The 17,269-nt window shown below is 41.5% G+C and overlaps 1 protein-coding gene across 1 annotated transcript in view; it reads left to right on the top strand.

Annotated features, from left to right (window-relative positions):
• The window catches only part of LOC142216500 (aldehyde oxidase-like), a 115,067-nt gene that overhangs the window by 47,896 nt on the left and 49,902 nt on the right, over positions 1-17,269 (top strand). Inside the window, exons 4-6 of the mRNA XM_075284373.1 lie at positions 6,426-6,534; positions 6,927-7,053; positions 7,246-7,307. Coding sequence (XP_075140474.1) covers positions 6,426-6,534; positions 6,927-7,053; positions 7,246-7,307 — 298 coding nt within the window. The remainder of the gene's footprint in view (positions 1-6,425; positions 6,535-6,926; positions 7,054-7,245; positions 7,308-17,269) is intronic.

Below are 17,269 nucleotides of genomic sequence, written 5' to 3' on the forward strand. Positions count from 1 at the left end.
TTCCTCTTCCAACTCCTGTCTCATCTCCTCCTCCCGCACAATGCGCCAGTCAACTGGATGCCCTGACGGCAACTGCGTCACATCATCGTCGATGAGGGTGGGTTGCTGGTCATCCACCACCAAATCGAACGGAGATGGAGGAGACTCTAGTGTTTGAGCATCTGGACACAGATGCTCCTCTGTTAGGTTCGTGGAATCGTGACGTGGAGAGGCAGGTTGAGGGACAATGAAAGGAGCGGAGAACAGCTCTGGGGAGCAGGGACAGTTTGGGTTATTGTTCTGTAAAGCTTCGGAATTTTGGGAGGAAGGAAGACAAGACTGTTGGGTAATAGGAGGAGAGGAGGCAGAGTCTGACTGGCTGCTGGACAATGTGCTGTAAGCGTTCTCTGACAGCCATTGCAAGACCTGTTCCTGGTTCTCGGGCCTACTAAGGTTTGTACCCTGCAGTTTAGTTAATGTGGCAAGCAACCCTGGCACTGTGGAGTGGCGCAATGCTTGCTGCCCCACAGGAGTAGGCACGGGACGCCCTGTGGCTTCACTGCTACCTTGCTCCCCAGAACCATTCCCCCGACCTCGCCCACGGCCTCGTCCACGTCCCTTTCCGGGAGCCTTGCGCATTTTGAATTCCTAGTTAGAAATTGGCACTGTATACCAGTAGTAAAAATTGTGGGTGCACGTAACCCCAATATATTCTTTGAATTCCCAGTCAGACACTGGCACTATATGGCAGTAGCAAGAAATGAGGGTATTTGTATTCCCAATATACTCTTTGAATTCCCAGTCAGACAATGGCACTGTATACCAGTAGTAAAAATTGTGGGTGCACGTAACCCCAATATATTCTTTGAATTCCCAGTCAGACACTGGCACTATATGGCAGTAGCAAGAAATGAGGGTATTTGTATTCCCAATATACTCTTTGAATTCCCAGTCAGACAATGGCACTGTATACCAGTAGTAAAAATTGTGGGTGCACGTAACCCCAATATATTCTTTGAATTACCAGTCAGAAACTGGCACTATATGGCAGTAGCAAGAAATGAGGGTATTTGTATTCCCAATATACTCTTTGAATTCCCAGTCAGACAATGGCACTGTATACCAGTAGTAAAAATTGTGGGTGCACGTAACCCCAATATATTCTTTGAATTACCAGTCAGAAACTGGCACTATATGGCAGTAGCAAGAAATGAGGGTATTTATAACCCCAATATATTCTTTGAATTCCCAGTCAGACAATGGCACTGTATACCAGTAGTAAAAATTGTGGGTGCACGTAACCCCAATATATTCTTTGAATTCCCAGTCAGAAACTGGCACTATATGGCAGTAGCAAGAAATGAGGGTATTTGTATTCCCAATATACTCTTTGAATTCCCAGTCAGACAATGGCACTGTATACCAGTAGTAAAAATTGTGGGTGCACGTAACCCCAATATATTCTTTGAATTACCAGTCAGAAACTGGCACTATATGGCAGTAGCAAGAAATGAGGGTATTTATAACCCCAATATATTCTTTGAATTCCCAGTCAGACAATGGCACTGTATACCAGTAGTAAAAATTGTGGGTGCACGTAACCCCAATATATTCTTTGAATTCCCAGTCAGAAACTGGCACTATATGGCAGTAGCAAGAAATGAGGGTATTTGTATTCCCAATATATTCTTTGAATTCCCAGTCAGACAATGGCACTGTATACCAGTAGTAAAAATTGTGGGTGCACGTAACCCCAATATATTCTTTGAATTACCAGTCAGAAACTGGCACTATATGGCAGTAGCAAGAAATGAGGGTATTTATAACCCCAATATATTCTTTGAATTCCCAGTCAGACAATGGCACTGTATACCAGTAGTAAAAATTGTGGGTGCACGTAACCCCAATATATTCTTTGAATTCCCAGTCAGACACTGGCACTATATGGCAGTAGCAAGAAATGAGGGTATTTGTATTCCCAATATACTCTTTGAATTCCCAGTCAGACAATGGCACTGTATACCAGTAGTAAAAATTGTGGGTGCACGTAACCCCAATATATTCTTTGAATTACCAGTCAGAAACTGGCACTATATGGCAGTAGCAAGAAATGAGGGTATTTATAACCCCAATATATTCTTTGAATTCCCAGTCAGACAATGGCACTGTATACCAGTAGTAAAAATTGTGGGTGCACGTAACCCCAATATATTCTTTGAATTACCAGTCAGAAACTGGCACTATATGGCAGTAGCAAGAAATGAGGGTATTTGTATTCCCAATATACTCTTTGAATTCCCAGTCAGACAATGGCACTGTATACCAGTAGTAAAAATTGTGGGTGCACGTAACCCCAATATATTCTTTGAATTACCAGTCAGAAACTGGCACTATATGGCAGTAGCAAGAAATGAGGGTATTTATAACCCCAATATATTCTTTGAATTCCCAGTCAGACAATGGCACTGTATACCAGTAGTAAAAATTGTGGGTGCACGTAACCCCAATATATTCTTTGAATTCCCAGTCAGAAACTGGCACTATATGGCAGTAGCAAGAAATGAGGGTATTTGTATTCCCAATATACTCTTTGAATTCCCAGTCAGACAATGGCACTGTATACCAGTAGTAAAAATTGTGGGTGCACGTAACCCCAATATATTCTTTGAATTACCAGTCAGAAACTGGCACTATATGGCAGTAGCAAGAAATGAGGGTATTTATAACCCCAATATATTCTTTGAATTCCCAGTCAGACAATGGCACTGTATACCAGTAGTAAAAATTGTGGGTGCACGTAACCCCAATATATTCTTTGAATTCCCAGTCAGACACTGGCACTATATGGCAGTAGCAAGAAATGAGGGTATTTGTATTCCCAATATACTCTTTGAATTCCCAGTCAGACAATGGCACTGTATACCAGTAGTAAAAATTGTGGGTGCACGTAACCCCAATATATTCTTTGAATTACCAGTCAGAAACTGGCACTATATGGCAGTAGCAAGAAATGAGGGTATTTATAACCCCAATATATTCTTTGAATTCCCAGTCAGACAATGGCACTGTATACCAGTAGTAAAAATTGTGGGTGCACGTAACCCCAATATATTCTTTGAATTCCCAGTCAGAAACTGGCACTATATGGCAGTAGCAAGAAATGAGGGTATTTGTATTCCCAATATACTCTTTGAATTCCCAGTCAGACAATGGCACTGTATACCAGTAGTAAAAATTGTGGGTGCACGTAACCCCAATATATTCTTTGAATTACCAGTCAGAAACTGGCACTATATGGCAGTAGCAAGAAATGAGGGTATTTATAACCCCAATATATTCTTTGAATTCCCAGTCAGACAATGGCACTGTATACCAGTAGTAAAAATTGTGGGTGCACGTAACCCCAATATATTCTTTGAATTCCCAGTCAGAAACTGGCACTATATGGCAGTAGCAAGAAATGAGGGTATTTGTATTCCCAATATATTCTTTGAATTCCCAGTCAGACAATGGCACTGTATACCAGTAGTAAAAATTGTGGGTGCACGTAACCCCAATATATTCTTTGAATTACCAGTCAGAAACTGGCACTATATGGCAGTAGCAAGAAATGAGGGTATTTATAACCCCAATATATTCTTTGAATTCCCAGTCAGACAATGGCACTGTATACCAGTAGTAAAAATTGTGGGTGCACGTAACCCCAATATATTCTTTGAATTCCCAGTCAGAAACTGGCACTATATGGCAGTAGCAAGAAATGAGGGTATTTGTATTCCCAATATACTCTTTGAATTCCCAGTCAGACAATGGCACTGTATACCAGTAGTAAAAATTGTGGGTGCACGTAACCCCAATATATTCTTTGAATTACCAGTCAGAAACTGGCACTATATGGCAGTAGCAAGAAATGAGGGTATTTGTATTCCCAATATATTCTTTGAATTCCCAGTCAGACAATGGCACTGTATACCAGTAGTAAAAATTGTGGGTGTATATAGCCCCAATTCTATTGCTAGGGGACTTGCAGGGTATTTCTGGGGTGAAGGTGGGGGGGCACACCGTTGGAACGGGTATCGGGGTATATATCGGGTATACGGGAATACACTGACAGTGTATTCCATTCAGGATCCTGGGAAAGCTGGGTTGCGGCGATTGAGCCCGTCAGTGCCACGTTACACTGACAAGCTTCTCCCTGGAATTTAGCTCTTACAAGAGCTGTTGGTTGTCTTCTCCTTCCTATCCTAGCCTGTCCCTGCCTACCCAGAATCTAAGCCCTAGCTAGCTGGACGGAAACCTCCGTCCTCGGTGAATTGCAAGCTCAGAATGACGCGAAGCTGGGCGGCGCTGTTCTTTTAAATTAGAGGTCACATGTTTTCGGCAGCCAATGGGTTTTGCCTACTTTTTTCAACGTCACCGGTGTCGTAGTTCCTGTCCCACCTACCCTGCGCTGTTATTGGAGCAAAAAAGGCGCCAGGGAAGGTGGGAGGGGAATCGAGTAATGGCGCACTTTACCACGCGGTGTTCGATTCGATTCGAACATGCCGAACAGCCTAATATCCGATCGAACATGAGTTCGATAGAACACTGTTCGCTCATCTCTAATTATTATATACAGTATAGTATAGGTGGGAAGCTATTATTATATATAGTATAGTATAGGTGGGATGCAATCATTATATAAGGTACTAGCTGGTACCCGCGACTTCGTCTGCAGTGATTATAGTAGTGGGTATATACAGGCGCGGGTAAGGTTTTCGTAGTGTGTATAAGGGATGGGATATGAAATGTAACTTTGTATCTTGTTTTTGCTTTAATTCAGAGAATACGTGAGACTTTTGTGTTGCATGTAATTTGTATTAGAGCTGCTATATATATGGTGTTGGTATAAACTTTACATAGTGACTTTGGGACAGAGGTATTTGAAGTTAACCCTTTCCCGCCAATGGCATTTTTTGCTTTTCGTTTTTGACTCCCCTCCTTCTAAACCCCATAACTTTTTTATTTCTCTGCTCCCAGAGCCATATGAGGTCTTAATTTTTCCTGGGACAAATTTTTCTTCATGATGCCGCCATTATTTATTCTATATAATGTACTGGGAAGCAGGGAAAAAATTCTGAATGGGGTGGATTTGAAGAAAAAATGCATTTCTGCGACTTTCTTACGGGCTTTGGTTTTACAGCGTTCACTGTGCAACCAAAATGACCTGTCCCCTGTGTTCTGTGCTTCGTTACGATTCTGGGGATACCAAATTTATATGGTTTTATTTACATTTTGTCCCCTTAAAAAAAAATCCAAAACTGTGTTAAAAATTATTTTTTGAAAAGTCGCCATATTCCGACGGCCGTAACCTTTTTATACATGCGTGTACGGGGATGTATGGGGCGTCTTTTTTTGCGGGAACGGGTGTACTTTGTAGTTCTACCATTTTCGGGAAATGTTATTGCTTTGATCACTTTTTATTCAAATTTTTAGCAGAATCAAAACAGTGAAAAAACGGCGGTTTGGCACTTTTGACCATTTTTCCCGCTACGGCGTTTACCGAACAGGAAAAATATTTGTATAGCTTTGTAGAGCGGGCGATTTCGGACACAGGGATACCTAACATGTATGTGTTTCACAGTTTTTAACTACTTTTATATGTGTTCTAGGGAAAGGGGGGTGATTTGAATTTTTAATTCTTTTTATTTATTTTTTTTATATTTTTTTTTACTTTTTTTAAACTTTTTTTTTTGCATTTATTAGACTGCCTAGGGGTATTGACATGGGTGGGCAGTGTCGCGGATTGTCAGAGTGGTGGGGGTCGGCAAACATGGCTGCTCCGGAGCGTTAAAGAGAGCCTCCTGGAGAATCGTTAAGGTGAGGGGCAAAGTGGTAAAGTCTATGTATATGTGATTGTGTGGGGTTAGGGGCGAGGCTGTAGAGGGCAATATGAATTTTGTGGCTTGCTATGGTCCAAAGTGTGTGAGATTGCAGAGATGGTGGTGTGAGTTTGGGTTTTGTGGGGGTCCTGGCACAAACGTATGTGCGCTATTGTGACGAAAAGTAGCCTATTGTTTAATCGAGTGTAATGACTATGTTTGTGGAAAATTTCAGCCAAATCGGTGGAGCGGATTTTCCGTGATTGAGGAACAAACATCCGAACATGCAAACATCCAAACACACAAACCCACAAACTCACAAACTTTCACATTTATAATATTAATAGGATAATGTTTGTGAGATTCTGTTATTATATACAGTATATTGTATGTGGGATGCTAGTATTATATACAGTATAGAATGTTTGTGGGATATTATTATTATATACAGTACAGTATGCGGGATGCAATTATATATATATATATATATATATATATATATATATATATATATATGTATATATATATATATATATATATATAGTATAGGTTTATGGAGTAGTTTAAATCCTTAACATCATCTAGTCATTACTCAGCCAATGCCTGTTTACTGCCTATCTGCTCTCTATATGGTGCAGCAGTCACTACAGTGGAGGGGATTGGAAGCACAACAGACAGGTTACACCCAGTACAGGTGAGTAACTGTGACCATTTAATCTATTCTCTGTCCATAACATAATAGTTTATATTCAGGTCCGATTCATATCTGCATTTGGCATTCTGTTCGTGGAGTCTGCTTGGGGACCCCCCAAACAGAATACCGAACGCATTGACAAGCAGTTAGCAATGAAAGCACACGGACCCAATAGAATATAATGTCTCTTACTTCTACTTTGTTTCGCCCTTGCCTCCTTGACGCTTCTCATTCCTCCAGCTTATTTCTGGTAAATGAAATTGTAATGTGGTAACTAAATAAGTCTATAAAGTACACATAAGAACAACAGATATATCAATAGCACTATATGTACAGGTCAGGACACTATATAATTATTATGTTTTACATGTATTCCTTATTTTAAATCATAGGAAAGGATAGCAAAAGCTCACGGTTCTCAGTGTGGTTTCTGTAGTCCTGGAATGGTGATGTCTATGTATTCACTGCTGAGAAATCATCCTGAACCAACCATGGACCAAATATATGAAGCTCTTGGAGGTATGTTCTGCAAAGACAATTGACCGTACGTGAATGTCCTGAATCTGAGCACTGGCTCTGTTATCCACAATAAACAATTATCATCTTTTTTATTGGCTTCTTTTTTTGCAACAGGGAAATATGTTTCTAATACAATATAGATAAATAATGACAATAACCAGCATATATAACAAATCTTGTTATTCTCACTAGGAAATCTCTGCCGCTGTACAGGATACAGAGCAATACTTGATGGATGCAAGACTTTTTGCAAGGTGAACTGTATTTCTTTCAAAGCAAATCCAAAATATAGATAAGCAAAACTGTCATCAGCTATAGCTTAACTGTGGAAGTTCTGAGCCATAGTTTCTCCTCTCTTTATCTACACCTTTCAGTCATTGTAAGGCAGAAGACTGGAGCAATGGCACAATACTGACACCATATAATATGTTCTATCATACCCCCAGCACTGAATTTTTCCTTACATTCTTGTAAATTGGACATAGCAGACTGTTACAGCACAGCAAAGTTACTCAACTGTTCAAGTTGTTAGGCCTGGTTCACCTCTGCGTTCGGTATTCCGCTTGGAGACAATCCCAAATGGAATACTGAATGCATTAAAAAGTGGCTATGTAACATCTCTGCCTGTTCGGGTCACTGCACCACCCTCTGCTCGCGTGCTGCGGCGCAGGTGGCGGGTGCAGTTTGGTTCTTGACTTAAAGTTTTTGGTCGCAAAAACCCGTCTTCTGCCCTACTTGCCTCTGTCTATTAAGTGGTTAATTTTGTCTTGCCTGTGATTGACAGCCTGCTTTCCTGTCAGGTCCAGGGGCGGGTTCCTCCTCCCCTATTTTATCTTGGCTCTCATTCACACCAGTGCTTGCTATTGCCGTGTGCATACTTGCTCTTACTGTCACTATTCTTGCTTGCATTCTTATCCTTGACCTCTGGATTTCCTTACTGACTATTCTTTGGACTCTGATTTGGCACTGCATCACTCGACTGTTACTGACCCTTGGCTAGCTGACCTCTCTTTGTTGTTGTCCGTCTTGTCTGCATTTTGTGTCTCACCTATACAGGAAGGGGCTGTCTTCGTGGTTACCAGCTATTATGTAGGATAGGGCCTGGCAATAGGAAGCGAAAGTTGGGGGCTTCAGTTTAGGGCTCACTGTCTCTTGTGTCCCATCCCAGGGTTTAAACAGCTACTGGGGAATTGCTGTCCTAGCAATTTCCTAACAGGTTAGCTAAGAAACCACATAGCAGATGTGAACCAGGCCTAAGACATTTATCAGGTGCTATCCCAATACTAGCTACTTTATATGTAATAACAGCTCCCATACCTTTAAATTTAATGTGATCCAATACAGGGCTAGATGTTATCCAGTTGGATCAAAGGTAGCATCTTTTTCCCAATTCTTCTAATGCTGTGCATTAATATCATACTAGAACTTTAGCATCTATGCTGGAACCACATGCAATAGAAGCTGAAACATCCTGACACATCCATCAAGTTTCCTTGGGCTTTAGGGTCCATGTTGTGGAAATGCAACTTTTTTTTTTTTTTTTTTTTATAAATGTAGTTTGTGAGCCCCACATAGAGCTCACAATGTACATTTTTCCCTATCAGTATGTCTTTTTTGGAATATGGGATGGAAATCCATGCAAACACGGGGAGAACATACAAACTCCTTGCAGATGGTTTTATGTCCTTGGTGGGATTTGAACACCAGGACTCCAGTGCTGCAAGGCTGCAGTGCTAACCACTGAGCCACCGTGTGGCCCCAATGCAACTTTTTTTTGTTGTACATTTTGCTGCGTTTTCTTGAGCCAAAGCCAAGACTGGTTTGAGCAGATGGAAAATGTATAAGAACTTCCTATATATTACCCATTCCTTTTGTAGCCATTCTTGGCTTTGGCTAAAAATTTTTTAAAAAGCAGCAAAATCTGCAAAAAAAGCAGTGTTTTTGCAATGTTGGGCCTTAGTTATCCTTTGTTAAATATCTTGTATTTGCCGGTGAGACTTGTGTCCACTGTTAAATATCCGGACCTGGCCTTGTCCACGATAGGAAGAAGTCAGCTTGTTATAAATCAGTGTAGAGGTTTATTAATATCTTGAAGGAAAACACAGGAACAGGGAAAATGTCCAAATAACACAAATATCAGTCAATTGTCAATAGCTTACATCTTCAGAGAAGTTAAATCATCTGGATATCTTGTAGTTACAGCTTGGTTCATGCTTGTCATCTGGTTGGTGGACTTGGGCTGGTTACGACGTCCATGGATGTCCATCTGCCTGGACCACCCACCCTGGTGTTCCCAAAGACAGACCTCCTGGTCTTCCCCTGGTCTTCCCAAAGACAGACCCAGACATGTGTATTTCTTACTCATTTATATTCATGAGAGTGGGTGTTACCTTCCATCTTGTAGCTATGTAAGGAGATTTCTAAAATGGTCTACTCTAACCGCACCCATGCACCCAAAATATAAGACTATGATGTCAGTAGAGTGTTAACCCCATGTCTGCTAGAGAATATTGTAAATATATAATATTTAACATTTCCCCCTTTTGAGAGTGAAATATCTGTTTGAACTCTCAAGATATACTATACAACAATATTCATACAATTAGATTATATTTTCTTTCTTCTTTGCTGAATACTGGAACTTAATTTTCATTAATTGTCCATATAACAATAATTTCATCAATTTGCAATAAATTTTGTCATAAATGTTATGGTATGTTATGGTAAACTGTGATCAAAGATGGAAACAATTTGATACACTATCTAACCTACACCTAATGAAGACTCTTCTTTCATCGTCTGGTCTTCTGGTCATCTTCTTCCGTCATAATAGAAGGCTTACCACAAATGCAGTTCTTGACCTAAAGTCCTTTATAGATTTCCTCCATGTTGTGCAGATATTATACCATTGTCCATTAAAGTTCATATTATGAAGATATTGATATAACAACAAAGTCCATATGTTATGTTTCACTTTACCAAGACATAGACTGTAGAGGAGTTTCCTTTGCTAATCACCTTGACCACCTGTCACTGTAGAATCATGTGACACTTCTGGAGCAATACTGCAAAAGCAAGGCAAGTGTGAATTCTGACATCATCCCTGCTGCTTGTCAGTAAGGTTCAGTCCTGGAATCTCAGTCTCTTGGATACACAATATCTGTATTCGGGTTTTATCATTCACAACCCTTTTGCTCACCAAACAACTTGAAGTCTTGAAATAGAGAGGATTCCACCAAACATTGATGAGGACGTCTTTATATCTGTCCAATCATCCGCTGATCAAAGGTTCCAAACTCCAGTAATAGTTTTTAAACACAGTCCTTGGCATAAGCTTAAGCATATAGCATCATACCTTCAGGTTATCTTTTCCCGCACATCTTCTTCTTGTAACTGTTAAAGTCTTTTTATTAACATTTGATATCAAACTTTCTCATAATCTTGGACTTGATTGAAGAAAAGTTTTCTTTCCCTAATAGCTAAGCCAAACTAGGCAATTAACTAAACTATAATATCACAGTGTACCATACCACTCATTTATATATCATACTTCTCTTTATATTGTATCAGTATTTATATTTGACTTATAAAATATTGATATTCAATACATTTATCAAACTATCAGATAATAGTACTTTGGATACAATAATCTATATAAACATCATATATCAACATATATCTTTATATCTATATGTATGAATATATATGTGTACTTTACTTGTGATGACAAATTGCAACATGACTTTGAAATATAATGTGATTATTAATTACCATTCTATAGACAATCACTATATTTATTCTTTAGTTAGAACTTTTCACCAATTATACTAAACATATGTTCCTATATGAATGTGTTATCATACTTAATCATACATTTTCCTAAAGTTTAGTCACTTTATTTACCTTTTTTAATAAGAAATAATTTTATTTTGAACATTACTTTATTAAATATCATTGTGTTCTTTATCTGAGACACAATATTAACCCTTTATTCATAAAAACTTATGTGACTAAAGTTTCCTCTTAACACCTCGTCTCTTCACAGACTCCTGTGTCCTTTTTTAACCTTTCAGATACCTCCAATACCAAGAATAGAGACAACACTTGTGCCAACACACTCTTGTCTCTGTCTTAAACTTAACTGTATATATTCTTGTGTACTGGCTGTATATGAATACCATATATATGAAATAAGTATATAAACATAAACTTTTCAAAATATGTCACATCCTATAATCAGAAGTTTGAAGAATAAACCAGAGACTATCTCTCTTGATATCCCAAAATAGAAAGAAATAGAAAATAGAAAGAAAATAGAAAATAGAAAGAAAATAGACGTCTCTTTGTTGGATATATTTTCCTTTTTTCCTTGTTGGATGCATCCTGATTTTCTTAGGCCTATTTGTGATGTCACAGATCTGTAGTATACACCAGTCGACACATAACACTTGGCACTTATACTGACCAGCCCATCAGGGTCACAGGTCACAGTGTGTTGCTGTCAATCAACTGACCACATGAACGAACACTTAATTCACAGTAAGAGTTCCATGCCTAGTTGCATGCCTTTAAACAAAATGGATTATAACTTGAAAATCCTAAAAACATGGACTTTACCTGAAACTATTGAAAAACATGCTTGAGGTAAGTTAGAACTTCTATCACTTTATCATGCATTGTTATTAGTCACACCATGTTAATTTGTTTACTCATTAATCGTTAGACACTCCATGCATTCTTTTAGCTAGAAGGAAAGAATGATGAATGAATGGACATCACTGATTGAACTGATCCATTTTTCCATATATCTATATCTGATGAGAAAAAATAGATAAACTTTAGCAAAAACCAAATTAATACAATAATGATTTTAACCAATGGAAAATTTAATAACTTTATGGATCCCTAGTACTATTTGATCATATTCATATAATGTACATAACATGTTCCTCCTCTCTCTGCATCCAGAGAGTGGACTATGACAAAAATCTGTCACCACACATCAGGCTCTCCTCCTATATGTGTGTGTATATATATAATAATATGATCCATAGTATTATTCACAATAGCATAATTAGGATTATTTTACAAACATTATCACATAATCATGTGGGTTATACCTGATCATTGGACTTCTCCTCATGTAAAAGGGATTTCTCTTTACATAGCCAGATAGTACATAAGTAAATACTCAATAGACAGTCATTCCTTCAGAGATACTTTTAAACTCGACCCCTGACCTTCCTGTCAATCACATCCCACAATAACTCCACCAGGTCATTAGAGAATGCCAAGCTTGCCCTTTTCCTAAAAATATTAGGTAGCTCAAATTCCTCTTGGTTACTGGGAAGATCTGACATTTTGGAGACAACTGGTACATTCCCAGATACATTCTTTTGCAGATACTCAATAGATTTGGCTGGCTGCAATTCTTTAATTTCAGTTAATACTGGAATTTCAATTTGTGGATTTTCCTGCATGGCATATGGTTTATATGCAACATGTAATTTCCTACGTTTCTCATAGATTTTGTCACTTTCCCTCCTATAAATAGGGGACACTTTAACATGATTTGACAGATGTCTCTTAATAGGCTTTGCTTTTTGCTTTGGACATACTCGATTTACATTTGACATATGTTTCTGATGTCTTCTGGCCATGTCCAATAAACTAGCAGCTTCAAATAAAGTCTTCTTATCTGACGCACTGGCAAGGGTGACTGCATCCAAGAATTTGAACTTTTTAACAAAACTTTTCACCATAGATGAAGAGTTCACCTTTTGAATGACAGTTTTGTATGTTCTCTCAAATTTAGACATGAATGCATATGTACATTCTTTTCTGCCAATCTTTATCTCATTCAGTATATCAGGTGTTGGCATGCTGTCACCTCTAGTGCACCAGATTAGTTTCTTTAATCTCTCCACATCACTGTCTTTTAACCATTCATTTGACTCATTATCATAAGACATTTTTGCAGACAAACGTTCTGTAAAATCAATAGGAAGCCATAATTTAAACAGTTTATTTCTCTGTTCAATATTTAGATCAAATTTCTCTGCATGGCTTTCAAAAATTTCTGAGTTTCTACACACATGGATCTTTACATCATATGTGGGAATGGCTTTACTCAGACTCATCAAATATTCTTGAGATTTTAATTTCAATTTAGTTTCTTGTATCATTTGTTCCTCACCATCTATGGCCATTAATGCCACATGGTGCTCTTTGTCAATATATTGAGATTTCTCATTATTAGAGATGAGCGAACACTAAAATGTTCGAGGTTCGAAATTCGATTCGAACAGCCGCTCACTGTTCGAGTGTTCGAATGGGTTTCGAACCCCATTATAGTCTATGGGGAACATAAACTCGTTAAGGGGGAAACCCAAATTCGTGTCTGGAGGGTCACCAAGTCCACTATGACACCCCAGGAAATGATACCAACACCCTGGAATGACACTGGGACAGCAGGGGAAGCATGTCTGGGGGCATAAAAGTCACTTTATTTCATGGAAATCCCTGTCAGTTTGCGATTTTCGCAAGCTAACTTTTCCCCATAGAAATGCATTGGCCAGTGCTGATTGGCCAGAGTACGGAACTCGACCAATCAGCGCTGGCTCTGCTGGAGGAGGCGGAGTCTAAGATAGCTCCACACCAGTCTCCATTCAGGTCCGACCTTAGACTCCGCCTCCTCCGGCAGAGCCAGCGCTGATTGGCCGAAGGCTGGCCAATGCATTCCTATGCGAATGCAGACTTAGCAGTGCTGAGTCAGTTTTGCTCAACTACACATCTGATGCACACTCGGCACTGCTACATCAGATGTAGCAATCTGATGTAGCAGAGCCGAGGGTGCACTAGAACCCCTGTGCAAACTCAGTTCACGCTAATAGAATGCATTGGCCAGCGCTGATTGGCCAATGCATTCTATTAGCCCGATGAAGTAGAGCTGAATGTGTGTGCTAAGCACACACATTCAGCACTGCTTCATCAAGCCAATACAATGCATTAGCCAGTGCTGATTGGCCAGAGTACGGAATTCGGCCAATCAGCGCTGGCCAATGCATTCTATTAGCCCGATGAAGTAGAGCTGAATGTGTGTGCTAAGCACACACATTCAGCACTGCTTCATCAAGCCAATACAATGCATTAGCCAGTGCTGATTGGCCAGAGTACGGAATTCGGCCAATCAGCGCTGGCTCTGCTGGAGGAGGCGGAGTCTAAGGTCGCTCCACACCAGTCTCCATTCAGGTCCGACCTTAGACTCCGCCTCCTCCGGCAGAGCCAGCGCTGATTGGCCGAAGGCTGGCCAATGCATTCCTATGCGAATGCAGACTTAGCAGTGCTGAGTCAGTTTTGCTCAACTACACATCTGATGCACACTCGGCACTGCTACATCAGATGTAGCAATCTGATGTAGCAGAGCCGAGGGTGCACTAGAACCCCTGTGCAAACTCAGTTCACGCTAATAGAATGCATTGGCCAGCGCTGATTGGCCAATGCATTCTATTAGCCCGATGAAGTAGAGCTGAATGTGTGTGCTAAGCACACACATTCAGCACTGCTTCATCAAGCCAATACAATGCATTAGCCAGTGCTGATTGGCCAGAGTACGGAATTCGGCCAATCAGCGCTGGCCAATGCATTCTATTAGCCCGATGAAGTAGAGCTGAATGTGTGTGCTAAGCACACACATTCAGCTCTACTTCATCGGGCTAATAGAATGCATTGGCCAGCGCTGATTGGCCAGAGTACGGAACTCGACCAATCAGCGCTGGCTCTGCTGGAGGAGGCGGAGTCTAAGGTCGGACCTGAATGGAGACTGGTGTGGAGCGATCTTAGACTCCGCCTCCTCCAGCAGAGCCAGCGCTGATTGGCCGAATTCCGTACTCTGGCCAATCAGCACTGGCTAATGCATTGTATTGGCGTGATGAAGCAGTGCTGAATGTGTGTGCTTAGCACACACATTCAGCTCTACTTCATCGGGCTAATAGAATGCATTGGCCAGCGCTGATTGGCCGAATTCCGTACTCTGGCCAATCAGTGCTGGCCAATGCATTCTATTAGCTTGATGAAGCAGAGTGTGCACAAGGGTTCAAGCGCACCCTCGGCTCTGATGTAGGAGAGCCGAGGGTGCACTTGAACCCTTGTGCACCCTCAGCTCTGCTACATCAGAGCCGAGGGTGCGCTTGAACCCTTGTGCACACTCTGCTTCATCAAGCTAATAGAATGCATTGGCCAGCGCTGATTGGCCAATGTATTCTATTAGCCTGATGAAGTAGAGCTGAATGTGTGTGCTAAGCACACACATTCAGCTCTACTTCATCGGGCTAATAGAATGCATTGGCCAGCGCTGATTGGCCAGAGTACGGAACTCGACCAATCAGCGCTGGCTCTGCTGGAGGAGGCGGAGTCTAAGATCGCTCCACACCAGTCTCCATTCAGGTCCGACCTTAGACTCCGCCTCCTCCAGCAGAGCCAGCGCTGATTGGCCGAATTCCGTACTCTGGCCAATCAGCACTGGCTAATGCATTGTATTGGCTTGATGAAGCAGTGCTGAATGTGTGTGCTTAGCACACACATTCAGCTCTACTTCATCGGGCTAATAGAATGCATTGGCCAATCAGCGCTGGCCAATGCATTCTATTAGCGTGAACTGAGTTTGCACAGGGGTTCTAGTGCACCCTCGGCTCTGCTACATCAGATTGCTACATCTGATGTAGCAGTGCCGAGTGTGCATCAGATGTGTAGTTGAGCAAAACTGACTCAGCACTGCTAAGTATGCATTCGCATAGGAATGCATTGGCCAGCCTTCGGCCAATCAGCGCTGGCTCTGCCGGAGGAGGCGGAGTCTAAGGTCGGACCTGAATGGAGACTGGTGTGGAGCGACCTTAGACTCCGCCTCCTCCAGCAGAGCCAGCGCTGATTGGCCGAATTCCGTACTCTGGCCAATCAGCACTGGCTAATGCATTGTATTGGCTTGATGAAGCAGTGCTGAATGTGTGTGCTTAGCACACACATTCAGCTCTACTTCATCGGGCTAATAGAATGCATTGGCCAATCAGCGCTGGCCAATGCATTCTATTAGCGTGAACTGAGTTTGCACAGGGGTTCTAGTGCACCCTCGGCTCTGCTACATCAGATTGCTACATCTGATGTAGCAGTGCCGAGTGTGCATCAGATGTGTAGTTGAGCAAAACTGACTCAGCACTGCTAAGTCTCTGCATTCGCATAGGAATGCATTGGCCAGCCTTCGGCCAATCAGCGCTGGCTCTGCCGGAGGAGGCGGAGTCTAAGGTCGGACCTGAATGGAGACTGGTGTGGAGCGATCTTAGACTCCGCCTCCTCCAGCAGAGCCAGCGCTGATTGGTCGAGTTCCGTACTCTGGCCAATCAGCGCTGGCCAATGCATTCTATTAGCCCGATGAAGTAGAGCTGAATGTGTGTGCTTAGCACACACATTCAGCTCTACTTCATCAGGCTAATAGAATACATTGGCCAATCAGCGCTGGCCAATGCATTCTATTAGCTTGATGAAGCAGAGTGTGCACAAGGGTTCAAGCGCACCCTCGGCTCTGATGTAGCAGAGCTGAGGGTGCACAAGGGTTCAAGTGCACCCTCGGCTCTCCTACATCAGAGCCGAGGGTGCGCTTGAACCCTTGTGCAGCCTCGGCTCTGCTACATCAGAGCCGAGGGTGCGCTTGAACCCTTGTGCACACTCTGCTTCATCAAGCTAATAGAATGCATTGGCCAGCACTGATTGGCCAGAGTACGGAATTCGGCCAATCAGCGCTGGCCAATGCATCCCTATGGGAAAAAGTTTATCTCACAAAAATCACAATTACACACCCGATAGAGCCCCAAAAAGTTATTTTTAATAACATTCCCCCCTAAATAAAGGTTATCCCTAGCTATCCCTGCCTGTACAGCTATCCCTGTCTCATAGTCACAAAGTTCACATTCTCATATGACCCGGATTTGAAATCCACTATTCGTCTAAAATGGAGGTCACCTGATTTCGGCAGCCAATGACTTTTTCCAATTTTTTTCAATGCCCCCAGTGTCGTAGTTCCTGTCCCACCTCCCCTGCGCTGTTATTGGTGCAAAAAAGGCGCCAGGGAAGGTGGGAGGGGAATCGAATTTTGGCGCACTTTACCACGTGGTGTTCGATTCGATTCGAACATGGCGAACACCCTGATATCCGATCGAACATGTGT

The sequence above is a fragment of the Leptodactylus fuscus genome, chromosome 8, assembly GCF_031893055.1.
Source record: "Leptodactylus fuscus isolate aLepFus1 chromosome 8, aLepFus1.hap2, whole genome shotgun sequence".
Classification (NCBI taxonomy): Eukaryota; Metazoa; Chordata; class Amphibia; order Anura; family Leptodactylidae; genus Leptodactylus; species Leptodactylus fuscus.